Genomic DNA, 18729 nt, shown 5'->3' on the forward strand with positions numbered 1-18729 from the left:
TCTTCCGGCTTAGTGGCTGACCAGCAGTCGGCAACCTCATTCGAAATGCAGGCGATGCACTCGAATGCCACGTCCACGGCGGCCACATTACATCCGGATTCCGAGCAGGATGTGCAGTTATTGGTCGCAGAGCACTCTCCGTCCAATTTGTTCAAACATCCTCGACTTACAGTGGTGCCCGTAGTCACCGTGTAGCATCCGATAGTCTGATTGTAAAGGGCCAGGTCGCAGGACTTCTTATCGTTCGCATCCTGTTGGGCGGCACAGTTGTCGCAAATGAGGCAGGATCCGGCGTCCCTTTGATACTGCAGCGTGTTGCACAAGTTTGTGTCGCATATAAGGCAATCGGGATCGGTGCTATCCGCCGCACACTTAATTGCCGTGTCAGCCGATGTACAGCCACGGGTCATATTGGTCTCAGACGTTCCGGTGGTGAAGCACTTGGCATCGGTTTGACTGCATCCCGTGATCATCGACTCCTCAAACTTATTGCAATCCGTTCCTGAGCAACTATAGCACTGCCGACGATCGGCGGGATATAAATTCGCATTGCAGAGAGACGTCGCACATGAGGTGCATGTGGCGCTCGAACAAGCGGTGCCACACAAAAGGCTCACCGTCTTGTTGCCATTCACCTGGCTCACACACTGCTGGCCCGCGCTGGACGGGCACACCGCATTGTATTTCGCATCCGTCACATTGGCCGTGGCACAATCCTCTAGCCCAAGGCATTCCTTGCACACAATGTTGGTATTGCAATTATCCGTTTGGCAGGACCAACAGGAGGGTGAAGTGCAGCTTGTTAATTGGCAGCCGCGAATTAGTGTTCCATCTGGAATAGATTAGAATGTATTCACCACACTACGCCTTTGGGTTATGGACCAACAATATTGGGGTACACAGAGAGAAGTGTCTAAGAACATTGTTCTTGAATTGAGAACATTCGTTCTTAAAAACCGTGTAAGTACATTTTGGTATCAATATAAGAACGAAATGGTGAGAAGAGAAAAGTAAAATAGAGTTTATTTAACAACTATTTGATACGTATACACTAAGGACTGAACTAATAATTTATTTGTACGTACAATGTACTTAAATACCGCCAATTCAACTTGATTCGAGCAAAAAAAAAACATTTTCAACTTACAAATGTCGTTCTATTTTTAAGAACATTTTCAACTCAGATGAGAACGTCAGAATTTTCTCTGTGTACCTAAAATCAGGATATCTAATCTACTGTGAAAGTACTTGTCGTTAGGTATTTGAAAAAGCAATTAATAACAAGTAATACAAAAATTCACAATTCTATTTTAATACTCGGTTTTTAAATCGCTACGTAAGAAAATTGTACTATACTTCTTATTAATACTTATGCGTTCTACCTTAAATACGATATTCATTGATACGCCATATATGTATAATAGATTACTGCAGAAATGTGATAACAAAATTAAAGTATCTACAGAAGATAAGTTATGTATGTAATTGACAAACACAGCGTGGTAATTTCTATGGCAGTTATAATGAAACCCCAAATTACATATTTCATGCGATCCGTAACCCCCCCATTATTATCCATTTGATTATTCTACAGAAAGTTCATAGTAAAAGTCAGCCAGTGCATGATTCACTAAATAATGCATATTTTTATCGCTCGAAATTAATAAGTTAGTGTTAAAGATCTCGGAACAATAGGGATCAGTGCTATCAATAACAGAGATAATCGCTTATCGCTTGTAGCTAACCTGATCGATAAGGGGGGCCACTGCCACTGCCTGCATTTACCTTTGTCTAAGAATGTGAAATAGTCCGTCATGAGTCATACACACTCACCTTCGGATATCGAAGTAGAACAACCAGTCTCGCAATCTATTGAATTTTGGGTAGATGGACTCATAAGACAGTTCCCAGCGTCAGTTCCCGTTGAATTGCAAGAATAGCACGCTGTGTTAATTAAAGAGGGAAATCAGTTGGAAATCGTGTTAGGAAACTATCGGCTTACGTATGGCTACAGTACTGTCCAGCTGGCTGAAAACGACTGCTGTTATCAGAAAGACACATAAGTTATATCCTATCATGGCTCTCGCTTTTTGTAACGATCTCAATTGAAACTTCCGACTGGCTCGATCGACCACTGTTGGCTAACTGGCTGCCCTACTGTTTGGCAATACTTTTTTTACCCCCACTTACCTAGTCAATTTCTAATGAACTCACTGGTAACTGGCCAAGCTCTCTGTATGCAATGCTTATCTTAATTATACATACATATAACTATATTCCCGGAGAATTTCAGTTCTCTTTTTGGTGATAACTTCAATACCCCGGCCCGGTGTGATAACAATTGTAGGTGTGTGCAACGCTATTCACATGCGATGGGTACTTACCATAGCCGTACGAAGTTTGCATTTGCTATGGCCAAAAGCTTTTTAGCCACTTTAAAAGTTAACCCATTGCTAACGAAAATAAAAGTATCAATTTTAAAAGACATGATAAATAACTAAATCCTAATTGTGAACCATCTACAAGGGTAAATCCAAAAATATAGAACCCTTCTGATTCCTTTAAGACCCTCAAATATTTAGCATTCAGCTTTTCAACATATTTTTGGCAGCACAAAAAGCTGTATAATGGTTTGTGTATTGACTTGAGTTTCCCAGGGTTTCAAAGTTTTAAAAAAACATATATTTTATGGTTAAAAACGATTTCCCAAAAAACGATCCAATCACAATAGCTCTGTTGAGTCTGCACATTTCAATTTTTTTGTTTATTTATTAAAGTATTTAAACGTAACTTTTTAAGTATGCATAAATACATAAAAGAAAAAACACACTGTTATCTCACCTCTATATTGGAGCCATTGTCCAAATGCCTACAACTCGTCAGTAGACTCCACCGTCCTGACGATAGCCCATCGATTACACACCGTATTGACTCAGACAAAATATTGATCATAGATGCTGGACGGGCTGGGAAGTGTGTTTCACGACAGGGTCAAGCAGACGGGACAGACTTTTTTACGCCGATCGTCTGAAAATAGTACAAAAGGTTTGTCATTTCAAACATCCAACATTGGAGTAACCTAAACTGCCTAAAGTCCAATTAAATTATTTTTTAAACAGCTTTTCATCTTTCTGACCACATATTCTTCTATAAAATTTACGAATTGGAATAATCCTATGTGTTTTCATGAGAGTAATGAGAGAGAGAATTCAAGACGCCTGCATAATTATTTCTCTCGTGCGTGTGGTTAAGAAACGTTTTTTATACAACTAAACCTAAGACTTAATAATGTCTAGACTATTCTGCTCCTGAGATAATATTTAAGGTAAAGTTGTATTTTTGTTAGATTAGAAAGGTCTATAAAAGCATGCTCTTTGTTAAGAATCCACATAACTTAAAAATAAAATCTTATCTCGTGTATCTGCTGCGAATTCGGACACTTGACCCGATAGTCTCCAAACCGAGGTTCATTAACTTTCAGAACCTTTGGGTGCGTTAGTCAAATTAAGCTTTTTAATAGTTTGTTAATGTGTGATCATAATCGGATTCATTTAGTTAGATAGGCCTCTTCTGACTTAGTTCTAAGTACGTAAAACGCAGACGTTAAAAGCCGATGATCTCCCTGAGAATCCGCGAGAGTGGTCAAACATTTTTGAGATATTATGTTTTTGGTAAGTCTTTGTGAATTTGTGCGAATTTGTGATGATCATATAACAAACTTAAAATCCTTTCGGTATACCTTACCTACTTTTCTTAAGGGCCGAATGGTAACATTGGGTACTAAGGACCTTTACAATTAATGTTACATATAGCCATATTTAAGAGACCCTCGGCAACAAGCTAAGCAGTGCCTGGGAGATTTAAATAGAGGCTCACAAGGAGAACGCCAGTTTGCTAAGGTGTCTCCTGCGGGTGTTCGGCTGGTATTTTGGTTTCCTTGGCCTTGTTCTCTTCGTTATGAATGGTATACTAACGATGCAGCCTCCATTTCTGGTTAAGCTGATGTCTTCCTTCTCCCACGGCTCGGAGTCCATTGGGACAGCTTATGTATATGCGGCCGGAGTCATTTTGTGCGATACTTTCTCTCGTTTGCCATCAACCACTTGGGTAAGTTTCTTACTATTTTCAAACAGAGAGATCATAATAAGACTAATGACTTGGTGGTTCTGTTTTTGCTTTTTAATTGTCCGCTTCGACCTTTTAAGCTTTTAAAGAACTACTTAATTTATAAGAAAACCTCAATCGAGTTGAAAAGAAATATTAAACAAGAAATATAAGAAATTATCTTAAGAAACATCAGGGGCCTATCGACAGCGGCTGTCGTAGCTGCTGCTGCTGCCCCGGAATGTTCTGGAGTGTTCTGGAGTGTTCTGGAATGTTCTGGAATACTCTGCTCTGCGATCGCGCCCACTCCCCCTCCCCTCCCACTTGTCCTCCCACTCTCGTTTGAAGGTTATACATATATATATTGTTATCGTGAAACATAATTCACACACACACACACTAACTCACATAACACAATTATTTATTTTATTTAAATATTTATTTTATTTGTTTTTTTTTGTTGAACGGAAATTGTTATCGCAAAACTCTAATTTTGTGTTGGAAAGAAGTATTTATCGCAAACTTTCTCAGACCTTTTCGTCTGGCAAACCAGTATAAATACGAGATGTAGAGTACAAGAGTAATTCAGAAACCAGAAGTCAAATTCAGAGCAAGAAGTCACTCGCACTATTTGAAGAATCCGTCATCATCAGCAGCATGTCTAACTTTGAAGATCAGTGGATCGAGCTTGGAGACCGTCTGTCTACCCCCAATAAAGAGTGTTAAAGCTCTGCCATTCAATACGCCGATCCCGATACAGATAATTATACTCTAAGCTTTTATAACGAAGAAGAGAAATAAAACTAATATTATTAACTAACATTAGTTTTATTTCTCTTCTTCGTTATAAAAATGTAGAGTATCATTTTAAGTATAATTATCTCCTTCCGATTGATGCTTGATTAGCTTGTAGCCCCCCGTCGCAATGTGCTCCACAGCTTCGGAGGCAGCGAACTAAACCGTTCTGGAAGGAATACCACAAAGTCTTCCCACGTAAGCATAATTTTTTCCCCGAAGCGTGTCCGTTTTGCTTCTGCGTTCTGTATCGGGATCGGCGTGTTGAACGGCAGAGCTTTAACACTCTTAATTGGGGGTAGAGAGACGATCTCCAAGCTCGTTCCATTGATCTTCGAAGTTAGACATGTTGCTGATGATGACGGATTCTTCAAATAGTGCGAGTGACTTCTTGCTCTGAATTTGACTTCTGGTTTCTGAATTACTCTTGTAATGGAGCTGATGTTGGTCTGGCGATAACACAGGTAAGGGACCTGGAAAGTTGCCTTAGCTGAGGACATTTAGCCCAGGCCATGGGATGGATGGGCACCGTCCAGTGGACTGTCCGCCAGTCGGCCGAGTTGGAAACCACAATGATTTCCGTGGAGAGAGTGCTTGAGTACGAGGACATTGAGGAAGAGGGAGTCCTGGAAGCCCCGGCGGATAAGAAGCCACCCCAGTCCTGGCCAGAGGAGGGTAAAATAGTGCTTGATGAGCTGAGCCTGCGCTACATGCCGGATCCAAAGGCGCAAAACGTTCTCAAGTCCCTAAGCTTCGTCATAAAGCCAAGGGAAAAGATAGGCATCGTGGGACGTACTGGGGCTGGCAAGTCCTCGCTGATAAACGCCCTCTTCCGACTGTCCTACACCGATGGATCCGTCCTCATAGACAAGAGGCACACAAGTGAGATGGGTATGCACGATCTACGCAGTAAGATCTCAATTGTTCCCCAGGAACCCGTTCTGTTCTCCGGCACTATGCGGTACAACTTGGACCACAAATCCAAACCACCATTCGAAAGAACTTCAAGCACTGCACCGACCTCACGATAGCCCATCGATTACACACCGTAATGGACTCGGACAAGATATTAATCATGGACGCTGGTCGAGCTGTAGAATTTGGAACGCCCTATGAGCTTCTGATGGCGGGAGGATACCAAGGTGTTTTACGACATGGTCATGCAGTCGGGACATGCCACCTATGACAACCTGCTGAGAACCGCAAAAAAGGTTTGTTTGTTATTTGATATGCTTATTATTTACTTGGATAATTTACACAATTTTAATTTTAGGTCATTGTCGGTTCACAGATGTAAAAGTATTTCTTCCTAAGTATTTCTCAATAAAATAAATAAATAGGATTTAGAAAATGGATTTCTTTAACTGTTAACCATCGACTACATTTTCATTTATAATACTTACCATTTGTAGACCACATCAGCACATTAATTGCAAACATGCGTGTGCTAGTTTAATGTTATAATCTTAAAATCTTATCTTTTTGATTTCGGCGAATTCGGCACCTTGAGTTCTTACCTCTGGTTAGTACCTTGTAGAACTTTTCGGTGTGCGGACGGATAACTGTTTAATTTACCCATAATAATTGTATTAATAAATGTTGCAGATTTAATAAATTTGCACGTGTTTCTTTATTGTATTAATTAATATTTTTAATAGTTTGATGAAGTGTGATTACGGACTAATTAATTTGATTAGATATGCCTTCTTGGTTTATTCCCCACAGTTTACTGACGTGATTTTTGAAGTCAGAAGTGTGAAAAGCCGTAAAAATAACATTTCCCTAAGAATGTATATATATATTCTTCATCAGCATCCATATAACCCTGTCCGTCTTTCCGCAAACTAAAAGAACTTTCTCAAATGTGTTTGCAAGGGTATACAAACTTCGTTTAGTCGAATTAAAAAAAAAATCTGAAACGTTGTTCTTCGTAGTTTTAATAAAGCTTTTAATATTGTAATTAAATTCTAGTTCAGTTTTTAGCAGGTGCTTAAAATGCAGTCGGTAAAAGCGAAAGATCTCCCGGAGAACCCGCGAGAACGATCAAACATTTTTTCAATACTAACTTATTGGTAAGGCAGTGCAAATATGTGACGATTATACTTTCGATGACAATTTAATTTAAATTAGGTATACCATGCCCATTTTTATAAAGGGGAGAAAAGTCACGTTGAATACGAGGGATCTTTACAGGGCCTTGAAAGAACATAAGTCAGGTGAGACAGACGATTTTTAGATGATATTGCATTTTACAATTTTACCTTGTTGACACATATTTTAAAGAAACCCTCGGCAACAAATTGAGCAGTGCCTGGGAGATAGAACTGCAGACCCAAAAGGAGAACGCCAGCTTGATGAGGGCTCTCCTGCGTGTATTCGGCTGGTATTTCGCGTTCCTTGGTGTAGTTATCTTTATCTTGGAAGGTATTTTAACGATGCAGCCTACATTTCTGGTGAAGCTGATGTCTTCCTTCTCCCACGACTCGGAGTCCATTGGGACAGCCTATGCATATGCAGCCGGAGTTATATTATGCAATGCCCTTTGTGTAGCAATCCTGCATCCTTACGTGTTTGCCCTCACTCATTTAGGAAAGTTAATTACTGTTATGTGATTTACAACAGAGAAAATTTAAGCAAATTACCATTTTTTGACTGTATAGTGATCAGAATGACTAGACAACTCGCCAGGTACATTTTCGTATGAAAAGTATGTGTACGTAAATAAATTTTGAAAAGGGCCCTGATAGGATAGAAACGATCGAATATATCTTCAAAATGTACGCCTTTTAGAAAATAAATTTATTGTATTGAGCGAAATTGGGAAGAGATAAAAAAGCTTTCCGATCGGGAAACATTAGCTTGCCATAGGAAAAGTATGCAAAATGTTTATATATTTACAAATACCTATTTGCCGACATCTTGTGAAATATACCATGTTTCTATAATATCTTTGTCACATTTGTTATGTCATAACAGAGGTTATTATAAGTTCATTCAGCAATTTGCAACGCTGTTAAGAAGATACTTCCGAACCTATAAAGTAAAGTATAGCTCCCAAAGAAAAAAGTATAGCTTTGTTGTTTATGATTATATTTTCTTCTATTATAAGGTATATCATTTTACTCGTAGAGTGAAAGGACAATGTGTTCGTCGGAAATTATGTAACGTTTCCGACCCTATAAAGTATATCAGACAAAAACACCTCCTTAAGAGGTAAAAATAGTCACGAACGTACCTTCAATATACAAAAGTTCTGATCTCAACTTATGAGATGAAAAATGATTTCACATGTGACAAAATGAAAACACTATCTAAATTTAACTTGCTGTTTGGTGCTCACATTTTTGAAGATTTTGTTTCAGTGTAAGCTATAGCTTTCTTTTTTGATAGTATTGTGTTTTGGCAGGCCTTAAAATTCGTGTGGGTCTGACCACCATGATCTACCGGAAGAGCCTTCGATTGAGCACGACGGCTTTGGCCAAAATATCTGCCGGGCACATAGTCAATTTAATTTCAAACGATCTGGGCCGAGTGGACTCGATTGTCCAGTTTACGCACGTTCTTTGGTTGGGCCCACTTCAGACGCTTTTGGTAACCTATCTCATGTACCAAGAGGTAAGTTCCCTATATCGATTATTACCAATAAGTTAGGTTGTACACAAATTTCATTCCAGATTGGAATAGCTGCAGTGTTTGGCGTGTCCTTCATGCTAATGTTTATACCCCTGCAGATGTACCTGGGCCACAAGATCTCGGTGCTTCGTCTAGAAACGTCCCTTCGGACTGACAAAAGAATGCGGATGATGACTGAGATCATCTCCGGCATTCAGGTGATAAAAATGTACGCCTGGGAGCTGCCCTTCGAGCGGTTGGTATCCTACGCACGCAGAAAGGAGATCAATACCATCCGGCACGTGGCCTACATAAAGGGCATCCTCTTGTCCTTTAACAAGTTTCTTACCCGCGTTTCCATCTTCCTCAGTTTGGTGGGGTTTGTGGTTTTGGGCCAGTTTCTTACGGCGGAAGTGGCTTTTCTGATAACTGCATATTACAACGTCTTGCTCACCAATATGGCCACTCTCTTTCCACTGGGTATCACGCAGACGGCGGAGACCATAGTTTCCATCAAGCGTGTGCAGCAGTTTTTGCAATCTGAAGAGGCAGAAGACTCAGATAACAAGGCAGATTTCACGGAGGCAGGAAAAGATCTTCCGGAGAAAGAAACACTCCTACCCACGACTCACCACGTCACTACTACTGAAGACACCCTTCGTTCGAAGTCGTGTTTGACCATAAGTGGTCTTAAAGCCAGGTGGGATTCCAGTGCACCGGATTACACACTTAGTGGAGTAAACTTGCAGGTCCATCCTGGAACTTTGGTGGCGATTGTGGGTCACACTGGGTCAGGAAAATCTAGCCTTCTTCAAGCCATTCTAGGAGAGCTGCGCGCCGAATCTGGCGAGATCAAAATCTGTGGAACGATGTCCTACGCCTCCCAAGAGCCGTGGCTTTTTTCCGGCACCGTTCGCCAGAATATCCTCTTTGGCCAGCCCATGGACCGTCGGCGGTACGATGCGGTGGTGAAGGAATGCGCTCTGGAACGAGACTTTGATCTCCTTCCGCTCAAGGACAAAACCATTGTGGGAGACCGCGGAGCTTCCCTATCAGGTGGCCAGAAGGCGAGAATCAGTTTGGCCAGGGCTGTCTACCGGCAGGCCTCCATCTACTTGCTGGACGATCCACTCAGTGCGGTAGACTCCAACGTGGCCCGCCATCTCCTCGAGCATTGCATGCGTGGCTACCTGCGGGATCGTATTGTCATCCTGGTCACCCATCAGCTGCAGTTCCTGCAGCAAGCCGATCAAATAGTGATCATGGATAAGGGCCAGGTTAGTGCTGTGGGCACCTATGAGGAGCTTCAAAGATCGGGCGCCGACTTTGGAAGCATACTGAATGAACCAGAGAGTCACGAGAAGCCAGCGGAGGAACGATCAAGGACCCCCAGTATCACAGAGCAGCGGCGGAGCAGTGTAAAATCAGTGCTGTCCAATGCGGAATCCTGTCCAGGGGATACCCCGGAGGAACCGGTAAAAGAGGTGGGTCGAAGTGGCTTGGCAGTGTACACCGATTACTTCAAAGCAGGAGGCGGACTCATCCCCTTCGTCGTGATGATAAGCTTCTTTTTGGGCTCCCAAGGACTAGCCTCGCTTGGAGATTACTTTCTGTCCCCGTGGTAAGCAGTCATTTTATAATTATAAAATATCATATTATGATATCATTCTGATCCAGGGTCTCAAAAAAAGGGGAGGTGGTTGTCCAAGAAGACACAATTCACTCAAAAGGTACAGATGACGCAATGCACGACACCTACGTGTTTATGCTGATTACAGTGCTAACCATTGTTGTGACCGTTAAACGATCCTTTCTGTTTTACAACTTGGCGATGAAGGCCTCTGTTCGGTTGCACAACTCCATGTTTCGTGGCGTTTGTCGAGCTTCCATGTACTTCTTCAACACGAACCCTTCGGGGAGTATCCTAAATCGCTTCTCCAAGGACATGGGTCAAGTGGATGAGGTGCTGCCCTCTCTGATGATGACGGTCATCCAGGACTTCCTGTCGCTTGCCGGGAATGTCCTTGTCATATCCGTTGTCAATCCTCTATTTATCATACCCGCCATCGCAGTTGGTGTAGTATTTTATCACCTGCGCACTTTTTACCTTAAAACTTCTCGGGATGTTAAGAGATTAGAAGCCAATAGTAAGTTGTAGTTAAGGAAAGAACACTTCTAAAACCTCTCCTCCTTTAACAGCTCGATCACCGGTGTACTCACATTTTGCTGCTTCTCTCACTGGACTTCCCACTATTCGAGCCTTCGGAGCTCAGAACATTTTAGAGGCGGAGTTTGATAGTTGCCATGACATGCACAGTTCCGCTGCCTATATGTTCATCAGCATATCACGCGCCTTTGGCTATTGGATGGACGTATTCTGTATGCTCTATATAGCGACTGTCACACTCGGCTTCTTCATCTTTCCGCCTGCCAACGGAGCTGATGTTGGTCTGGCGTTAACACAGGTAAAAGAGCTAAAAACATACTTAGGACATTAATTTATTTAATCTTTTCCAGGCCATGAGCTTGACGGGCGCAGTCCAGTGGGCTGTCCGCCAGTCGGCCGAGTTGGAAACCACAATGATTTCCGTGGAGAGGGTTCATGAGTACGAGGACATTGAGCCAGAGGGAGCCTTGGAAGCCCCGGCGGATAAGAAGCCACCTCAATCCTGGCCAGAGGAGGGGAAAATAGTGTTTGATGAGCTGAGCCTGCGCTACATGCCGGATCCAAAGGCGGAAAACGTTCTCAAGTCCCTAAGCTTCGTCATAAAGCCAAGGGAAAAGATAGGCATCGTGGGACGTACTGGGGCTGGCAAGTCCTCGCTGATAAACGCCCTTTTCCGACTGTCCTACAACGATGGATCCGTCCTCATAGACAAGAGGGACACAAGTGAGATGGGTCTGCACGATCTACGCAGTAAGATCTCAATTGTTCCCCAGGAACCCGTTCTGTTCTCCGGCACTTTGCGGTACAACTTAGACCCCTTCGATGAGTACGGGGATGAAAAGCTGTGGAACTCCTTGGAGGAGGTGAAACTTAGGGAAATGGTGGCCAATATGGCTACTGGCTTGGAGACCAAAATCATCGAGGGAGGATCCAACTTTAGCGTGGGTCAGCGCCAGTTGGTTTGCTTGGCAAGGGCTATACTGCGGGATAATAGAATCCTCGTGATGGACGAGGCCACGGCCAACGTGGATCCCCAGACAGATGCACTTATCCAAAGCACCATTCGGAAGAAGTTCAAGGACTGCACCGTCCTCACGATAGCCCATCGAATACACACCGTAATGGACTCGGACAAGATATTGGTCATGGATGGTGGACGGGCTGTGGAGTTTGGGACGCCCTATGAACTTCTAACGGCAGCAGATTCTAATGTGTTTCACGACATAGTCATGCAGACGGGACAGTCCTCATACGACTCTCTTCAGACAATAGCTAAAAATGTAAGAGTTGTTATTTTTTAAAAATATTCACTTACCTGACCTTACTGTTTATTTCAGGCCTTTGAAAATGCACATAATCTGGGTAAATCCTTTCCTCTTTAGTAACTGTTTAAGAACTTAAAATAGCTTAGAGCTTTCTTGTTGTAACCATAAGGTAATATAATAGGCTAAAAATGTTAAAATCTCAAATAATTATACCCTTGCAGAGGGTTACAAAAATTCGTAATATTCAATGAGTGCTAAATTGTTGAGAAAAGTCTTGTATCAATCAACTGAATAATGACCTTTCCATTGATGCCAAAATGTACATGAATTAATTTCAAATTTTGTATATATTTAACTTTTGTTTAGTCAAAATACCTATGCCGACTATTGTAGTTATCTAATATCAAAAAGACTTTTGGGAAAGTTTTACATCAATTCTTTGAAGCTAAGAGACTAGTTTGATTGATTTTGATCAAGGGTCGGAAACGTCTCCTTTACCGCGTTGCAAAGTTCTGACAAAATTCATAATAACCCCTGCAAGGGTATAAAGATAACTAATATTCTGACTTACATTGGTGGATTTGGAAATAAATGCAATGTAATTACAAATACCGTTATCTTATCGTTGAGGGGTCCACTCTAATGTTTCAAAGAGTGAAGTGACCATGTAAGTAAATATATATATGTCTGTATGTATCTAAAACGGCGCTCTCCCTATAAACAAACGCACACCCGCGCAGTACATACAGACGTCAGCCGGTCGAACAGCTGATTCCGGGCTCGACGGGTCTTTGATTTGACATCGAAACGATTTATTTTGCGACCATTGGAACAGAATGATTGGAAAAGCGGAGCGTCGCGGACGGCTCAAGTGATTTGTTTATTGCGTATACATACATACATACGCAGTGGAAAGTTTTCATTACCAATTGTTGATATCACGTGTGACAATCCTGATGCAGCATCTGTCGCAAGCCAATGGACTAAGTTGCTTATGTTGATAAAAACAAATGTGAAATACAACTGAATTGTTTATGAAACCTTGTGAAATTTCGGGCTAATTTACATAATCATGCAGGCCAGTAAACTGCCACCCAATCCGCGCGAGTCGGCAGGTATAATATCCTCGCTAATGTTCTGGTACGCACAACTTTCAGTATACCGCTAAGAAAGTGTTATCAAGTATGTACTTTATAAGTACATTTCAACTGACGCTGTGAAGTGACATCCGAAGACAACCGTTATCGGATACCACATATTGTTCGTAGCACAATTATAAATTGCCCGCCGTTGCGAAATCGATTTACATAATGCTTCTCTAATTCCAGCTTTGCCCTGCCCATTCTGTTCAAGGGTCGCAAGCAGACGCTCCAACCCCAAGATCTTTACCAACCGTTAGATGAGCATGGAGCCGAGAGTCTGGGCGATGAGTTCTTTCGGGAGTGGGAGAATGAGGTGGCCCGGTGCCGGCTGAAAGGCGATTCCAGCCGGAATCCAAGTGCCCTGCGGGTCATCGGACGCGTCTTTGGCTGGCAGCTCATCATATCCGGCATAGTAATTGCCATCTTGGAACTGGGAACCAGGTAAGAGCCCTGGGCTTTATCATCCAACTTGTCACTGATAATTATAACAATTTAATTTACTTCTTTACAGGGCCACGGTGCCGCTTCTTCTGGCCGGTCTCATATCGGAGTTCAGTGAGCATGGAAACGGTAGTAGCTACTATGCCCAGCTCTATGCCGTGCTCCTCATAGCCTGCATCCTGGCCAGCGTTCTTCTCACACACCCCTACATGATGGGCATGATGGTAAGATCTCAATGTACTTTTCTAGTTTATGACTTTAATCAACGAACATCGAATCCTTCCAGCACTTGGCCATGAAGATGCGGGTGGCAGTAAGCAGTGCCATCTATAGAAAGGCTCTACGCCTCAGTCGCACTTCGCTGGGTGATACCACAACCGGGCAGGTGGTGAACCTGCTCTCTAACGATCTCAACCGCTTCGATCGATGCCTCATCCACTTTCATTTCCTTTGGCTGGGACCTTTGGAGTTGCTGATTGCGGCCTACTTTCTGTACCAGCAGATCGGATTGGCCTCCTTTTACGGGATCAGCATCTTGATACTCTATCTTCCGCTACAAACCTACTTGAGCCGAGTTACATCAAAGCTGCGCCTGCAGACGGCCCTCCGGACAGACCAGCGGGTGCGCATGATGAACGAGATCATCTCGGGCATACAAGTGATCAAAATGTATACATGGGAACGGCCGTTTGGCAAACTAATCGAGCAGATGAGGCGTAGCGAGATGAGCTCCATTCGCAAGATGAACCTGTTGCGCGGCATCTTGCTTTCCTTCGAGATCACCCTGGGTCGCATTGCCATCTTTGTGAGCCTTCTGGGCTTCGTCCTGGGGGGCGGCGAACTGACTGCAGAGCGTGCCTTCTGTGTCACTGCTTTCTACAACATCCTGCGGCGCACTGTGAGCAAGTTCTTTCCCAGTGGAATGTCTCAGTTCGCTGAACTATTGGTCTCCATGCGTCGCATCGAAACTTTTATGATGCGTGAGGAAGCAAATGTAATTGATATGTCAGAGCAACGGGAAGAAAAATCGGAAGAGGAGCAACGTTTGCTGGGAGGAGTCGAAAAGAAGGCATATCCATTTCCCATTGTAAATGGAAAAGTACCTGATGTCCTAGTGGATATCAAAGACTTGAGAGCGCGGTGGAGCCAGGAGCAGCATGATCCCGTGTTGGATAACATCAACATGTCACTGCGTAGTGGCCAACTGGTAGCTGTGATAGGACCCGTGGGATCGGGAAAATCAAGCCTTGTTCAGGCCATCCTAGGAGAGCTTCCGCCCGAATCTGGATACGTTAAAGTGTCAGGCCGGTACTCCTACGCCTCGCAAGAGCCCTGGCTCTTTAATGCCTCTGTGCGCGACAATATCCTGTTTGGCTTGCCAATGAACAGGCAGCGCTATCGAACAGTCTTAAAGAAGTGCGCCCTGGAGCGCGACTTGGAGTTGCTCCATGGTGATAGCACCATCGTCGGTGAGCGCGGAGCTTCGTTGTCCGGTGGTCAGAGAGCGAGAATCTGCTTGGCCAGAGCCGTCTACCGGCAGGCGGATGTTTACCTTTTGGACGATCCCCTCAGCGCTGTGGACACCCATGTGGGTAGACACCTCTTCGATGAATGCATGCGCGGCTTCCTGGGCAAAAAGTTAGTGATACTGGTCACCCATCAGCTGCAGTTTCTAGAGCACGCTGATCTCATTGTGATTATGGACAAGGGAAAGGTATCGGCCTGCGGCACCTACGATGAGATGCTGAAGAGCGGGCAGGACTTTGCGCAGCTTTTAGTGGAGAGCACTCAAAATGGCGGCGGAGATGATGTGGGTGAAAACTCTGCGAACTATTCCCGCCAGAGCAGCACTCTAAGCAGTGGCAGTGCCAAGGGAAGCTCTTCTTCTCTAGAGTCCATGGCGGAAAAGGAGAAACCAGATCAGACCGCGGCGCCGGTGCTAGAGTCCCGTAGTGGTGGTGAAATTGGCCTGAGCATGTACAAGCAGTACTTCAGCGCAGGCTGCGGCGTCCTGGTTTTCGCATTGCTGGTGTTCCTGTGCACTGGCACACAACTTCTGGCGTCTGGCGGTGACTACTTCCTATCGTACTGGTGAGTGTATTAAAAAATACTTAAATTTTTGTTTCTCAACTAATTGACTCTTTCTTACTAGGGTAAAAAATACCTCGACTTCCTCATCACTGGATATTTACTATTTTACTGCCATTAATGTGGGCCTGGTGATTTGTGCCCTGCTCCGGACCCTGCTCTTCTTCAACATCACAATGCACTCCTCCACCGAACTGCACAACTCCATGTTTCGCGGCCTGTCTCGCACGGCTCTCTATTTTTTCAACACGAACCCTTCCGGCCGAATCCTAAACCGATTCGCTAATGACCTGGGACAGGTGGATGAGGTGATGCCCGCCGTTATGCTGGATTGCATACAGATCTTCCTCACCCTGTCGGGCATCATTTGCGTGCTGTGCGTGACCAACCCCTGGTACCTGATCAACACTTTAGCCATGGTACTGGCATTCTACTACTGGCGGGACTTTTACCTGAGCACTTCGAGGGATGTAAAGCGTCTGGAGGCAGTGGCTCGGTCGCCAATGTACTCGCACTTCAGTGCCACTCTCAATGGACTTCCCACCATACGGGCCATGGGCGCTCAGAAAACTCTTATTAGGCAGTACGACAACTATCAGGATCTACACAGCTCCGGCTACTACACTTTTGTCTCTACTAGTCGTGCATTCGGCTATTACTTGGATCTTTTCTGTGTGGCTTACGTGATATCGGTGATACTGCACGGCTTCTTCAATCCCCCTCTGCACAACGCTGGCCAGATAGGTCTGGCAATCACCCAAGCGCTGGGTATGACTGGGATGGTACAGTGGGGCATGCGACAGTCCGCCGAGCTGGAGAACTCAATGACCTCGGTGGAGCGAGTGCTCGAGTACAAGGACCTGGAGTCCGAAGGAGAATTTACATCGCCGGCGGATAAGCAACCGCCAAAGAGTTGGCCTGAGGAGGGTGAACTGGAGACAAAGGATCTATGTTTGAGATATGTGCCTGATCCCAATGCGGATTTCGTGCTCAAGGGTCTGAACTTCACGATTAAGCCCAGGGAGAAAGTGGGCATCGTGGGACGCACAGGTGCAGGCAAATCCTCGCTGATTAACGCGCTCTTCCGACTTTCCTACAACGAAGGGGCAATAGTCATCGACAAAAGAGACACAAAAGAAATGGGTCTCCACGACCTCCGCAGCAAAATCTCTATTATACCGCAGGAACCGGTACTCTTCTCGGGCACCATGCGCTACAACTTGGATCCCTTCGAGCAATATCCGGACGAAAAGCTTTGGAATGCTCTAGAGGAGGTTCACCTCAAGGAGGAAATTTCCGAATTGCCTACGGGTCTGCAGAGCAGCATCTCCGAGGGTGGGACCAATTTCAGCGTGGGACAGCGCCAGTTGGTATGCTTGGCAAGGGCCATTCTGCGCGAGAATCGAATCCTTGTGATGGACGAGGCTACGGCCAATGTTGACCCCCAGACGGACGCCCTAATACAGACCACCATTCGGAACAAATTTAAGGACTGCACTGTACTTACTATAGCCCATCGTTTGAACACCATCATGGACTCGGACAAGGTTCTGGTTCTAGATGCTGGCCAAGTGGTCGAATTTGGTTCTCCCTACGAACTGTTAACGCAGTCGGAAACCAAAGTGTTCCACGGAATGGTCATGCAGACGGGGAAGGCCAGTTTTGATCATCTACTGAAAGTTGCCGAAAATGTAAGTACCAACTAAAAAATGTAGTTGGTTTAAATCTAAATTTTTCTTATATTTTGCAGGCCAAGGGAAACAATATTTAAAGCTGAAAGCCACATTTTTAAAGTGTAGGGCTGTTGACAGGCTCAATTGTAAATGGATATGGAGAGTTCATAGGTAAATGTGTCCTATCTAAACCGTTTGTACTTAAAAAGTGAGAAAATGACAATAAATGTTTAACTATGTATATATTTTAAAAAATAAATAAAACTATATTAATCGAATCGAAATTGACCTGTATCATATTTTCGAAATTTACTTGCAATGGATGTAATGAACTGTCAGCAATAGGTGGCCCCAATGAAGTGATGATAGATATTTGGATTATATCGAACCAAACAAAAATCCTACTCAAACCATAGTGAATTATCAAAATAATAAGTTTTTATTTTTAACATTATCTCTCCTCATACAAAACTTTATTGTGTCGTCTTGTTCGATTAAAAATAAGTTTAGGCCGACTCCAGCGAGCGGATGATGTCCGAATCTCCAGGATCGGTGATGGACAGGGTGCACACGCGGAAGTATTTACCGCAGGCGGTTCCCAGCTCAATGTTGGTGCCGCTGTAGTGCTGGACCTCAGTCTTGGCCAACATGGCGTAGTACTCGATCTCAGACTTCCTGAAATGGAGAAAGAACAAATGGTACATTAGCAATAGTCTTTACTTATGGTAATCATGATCTCCTGGCTGTTTTTACAGTCAGAAAGAGTCTCTAGTATAAAAAGGATTCGTCAAGGCATTCGGAATCAAAAGGATCATCATAAAATGGTAGCAAAATAAGGTTATGTATAGACTTCTTACCCCAAGTGGTGTGTGGGACCCGTTGTTGGTGGAACCATGTGGAGGCGCAGATATAAAGCGAACCGGTCCGAAGCTTGAGATTGACGATTGATTGTACTACTCCATAGTTTCCATCAACTACTCCGCTCGGAATCATACTTCTCAGTCAGCTTTAAGGCAGACTCCATATGGTTCCAACAAAAACGGCAACTTGGGCGCAGTGGAAATCTACTTCTCAGTAGCACATTGCAGATCTCACCTCAGGGCGGGGGTGTTGCTGGCGATGAGCACCAGTTTGGCCTTGCCCTGGCGCAGGGTCTTGAGGGTCTGCTTGTAGCCCAGGCAGTACTTGCCGGACTTCATCACCAGAGCCAGACGGGCATTGGTGCTCTCCAGCGCCTTCTTTTGTTTCTTGACGGCAACCATGTTGATAGTTCAAGTTCAAGAGCACTGCGAGTAATAATGGTCTATTAGTTAAGGTATTCCTTAGAGAGATGAAAGAAAAACACCCACCTTCGTCGGCTGACAATTGCAAAAAGAAAGAGGAAGGCAAGCGGAAATAGGTAGCACGTTCCGAAACGCAGGGTTGCAATTGGGGAAGTTAAA

At 44.0% G+C, this 18729-nt stretch overlaps 4 protein-coding genes and 1 pseudogene across 7 annotated transcripts in view; 3 read left to right on the forward strand and 2 right to left on the reverse strand.

The window, feature by feature from the left end:
- LOC108007181 (keratin-associated protein 10-6) overlaps positions 1 to 2128 on the reverse strand; it is a 2819-nt gene extending 691 nt beyond the window's left edge. The window contains exons 1-3 of the mRNA XM_017070818.4: positions 2003 to 2128; positions 1834 to 1944; positions 1 to 832 (exon numbers count right to left, since the gene is read on the reverse strand). The exon at positions 1 to 832 is cut by the window's left edge and continues 50 nt beyond it. Of these exons, the coding sequence (XP_016926307.3) occupies positions 1 to 832; positions 1834 to 1944; positions 2003 to 2078 (1019 nt within the window). The 5' untranslated portion in view covers positions 2079 to 2128. The remainder of the gene's footprint in view (positions 833 to 1833; positions 1945 to 2002) is intronic.
- A 2801-nt stretch (positions 2129 to 4929) lies between these two features.
- On the forward strand, positions 4930 to 6250 carry LOC118876803 (probable multidrug resistance-associated protein lethal(2)03659; annotated as a pseudogene).
- A 299-nt stretch (positions 6251 to 6549) lies between these two features.
- Positions 6550 to 12549, forward strand: LOC108013616 (probable multidrug resistance-associated protein lethal(2)03659). 2 transcript variants are annotated; one of them, XM_065867577.2, is made up of 10 exons: positions 6550 to 6689; positions 6871 to 6971; positions 7030 to 7115; positions 7183 to 7472; positions 8290 to 8514; positions 8574 to 10132; positions 10189 to 10658; positions 10711 to 10976; positions 11029 to 11958; positions 12016 to 12549. In XM_065867577.2, exons 2-10 carry the CDS (start codon positions 6895 to 6897, stop codon positions 12058 to 12060), a joined length of 3948 nt encoding a protein of 1315 aa, XP_065723649.2. In that variant the 5' UTR covers positions 6550 to 6689; positions 6871 to 6894; the 3' UTR covers positions 12061 to 12549. The 2 variants fall into 2 exon arrangements, with proteins under 2 accessions (XP_065723649.2, XP_036668598.3); XM_036812703.3 differs by lacking the exons at positions 6550 to 6689; positions 6871 to 6971; positions 7030 to 7115; positions 7183 to 7472 and having other exon boundaries at positions 8240 to 8514; positions 12016 to 12547.
- Positions 12550 to 12738: 189 nt separating this feature from the next.
- LOC108021147 (probable multidrug resistance-associated protein lethal(2)03659) lies at positions 12739 to 17571 on the forward strand. Its single transcript, XM_017089718.4, has 6 exons — positions 12739 to 13083; positions 13272 to 13526; positions 13597 to 13750; positions 13813 to 15617; positions 15679 to 17305; positions 17365 to 17571. Exons 1-6 carry the CDS (start codon positions 13016 to 13018, stop codon positions 17383 to 17385), a joined length of 3930 nt encoding a protein of 1309 aa, XP_016945207.3. The 5' UTR covers positions 12739 to 13015; the 3' UTR covers positions 17386 to 17571.
- A 136-nt stretch (positions 17572 to 17707) lies between these two features.
- Positions 17708 to 18729, reverse strand: RpL30 (ribosomal protein L30). 3 transcript variants are annotated; one of them, XR_011604316.1, is made up of 3 exons: positions 18637 to 18729; positions 18145 to 18573; positions 17708 to 17962 (listed from the first exon to the last, which is right to left on the reverse strand). XR_011604316.1 is itself a non-coding variant. In XM_017089720.4 (2 exons), exons 1-2 carry the CDS (start codon positions 18547 to 18549, stop codon positions 17794 to 17796), a joined length of 336 nt encoding a protein of 111 aa, XP_016945209.1. In that variant the 5' UTR covers positions 18550 to 18579; the 3' UTR covers positions 17708 to 17793. The 3 variants fall into 3 exon arrangements, 2 of the variants coding, with proteins under 2 accessions (XP_016945209.1, XP_036673525.2); XM_017089720.4 differs by lacking the exon at positions 18637 to 18729 and having other exon boundaries at positions 18383 to 18579; XM_036817630.3 differs by lacking the exon at positions 18637 to 18729 and having other exon boundaries at positions 18145 to 18411.

This window comes from Drosophila suzukii, chromosome 2L (genome assembly GCF_043229965.1).
Source record: "Drosophila suzukii chromosome 2L, CBGP_Dsuzu_IsoJpt1.0, whole genome shotgun sequence".
Lineage (NCBI taxonomy): Eukaryota > Metazoa > Arthropoda > Insecta > Diptera > Drosophilidae > Drosophila > Drosophila suzukii.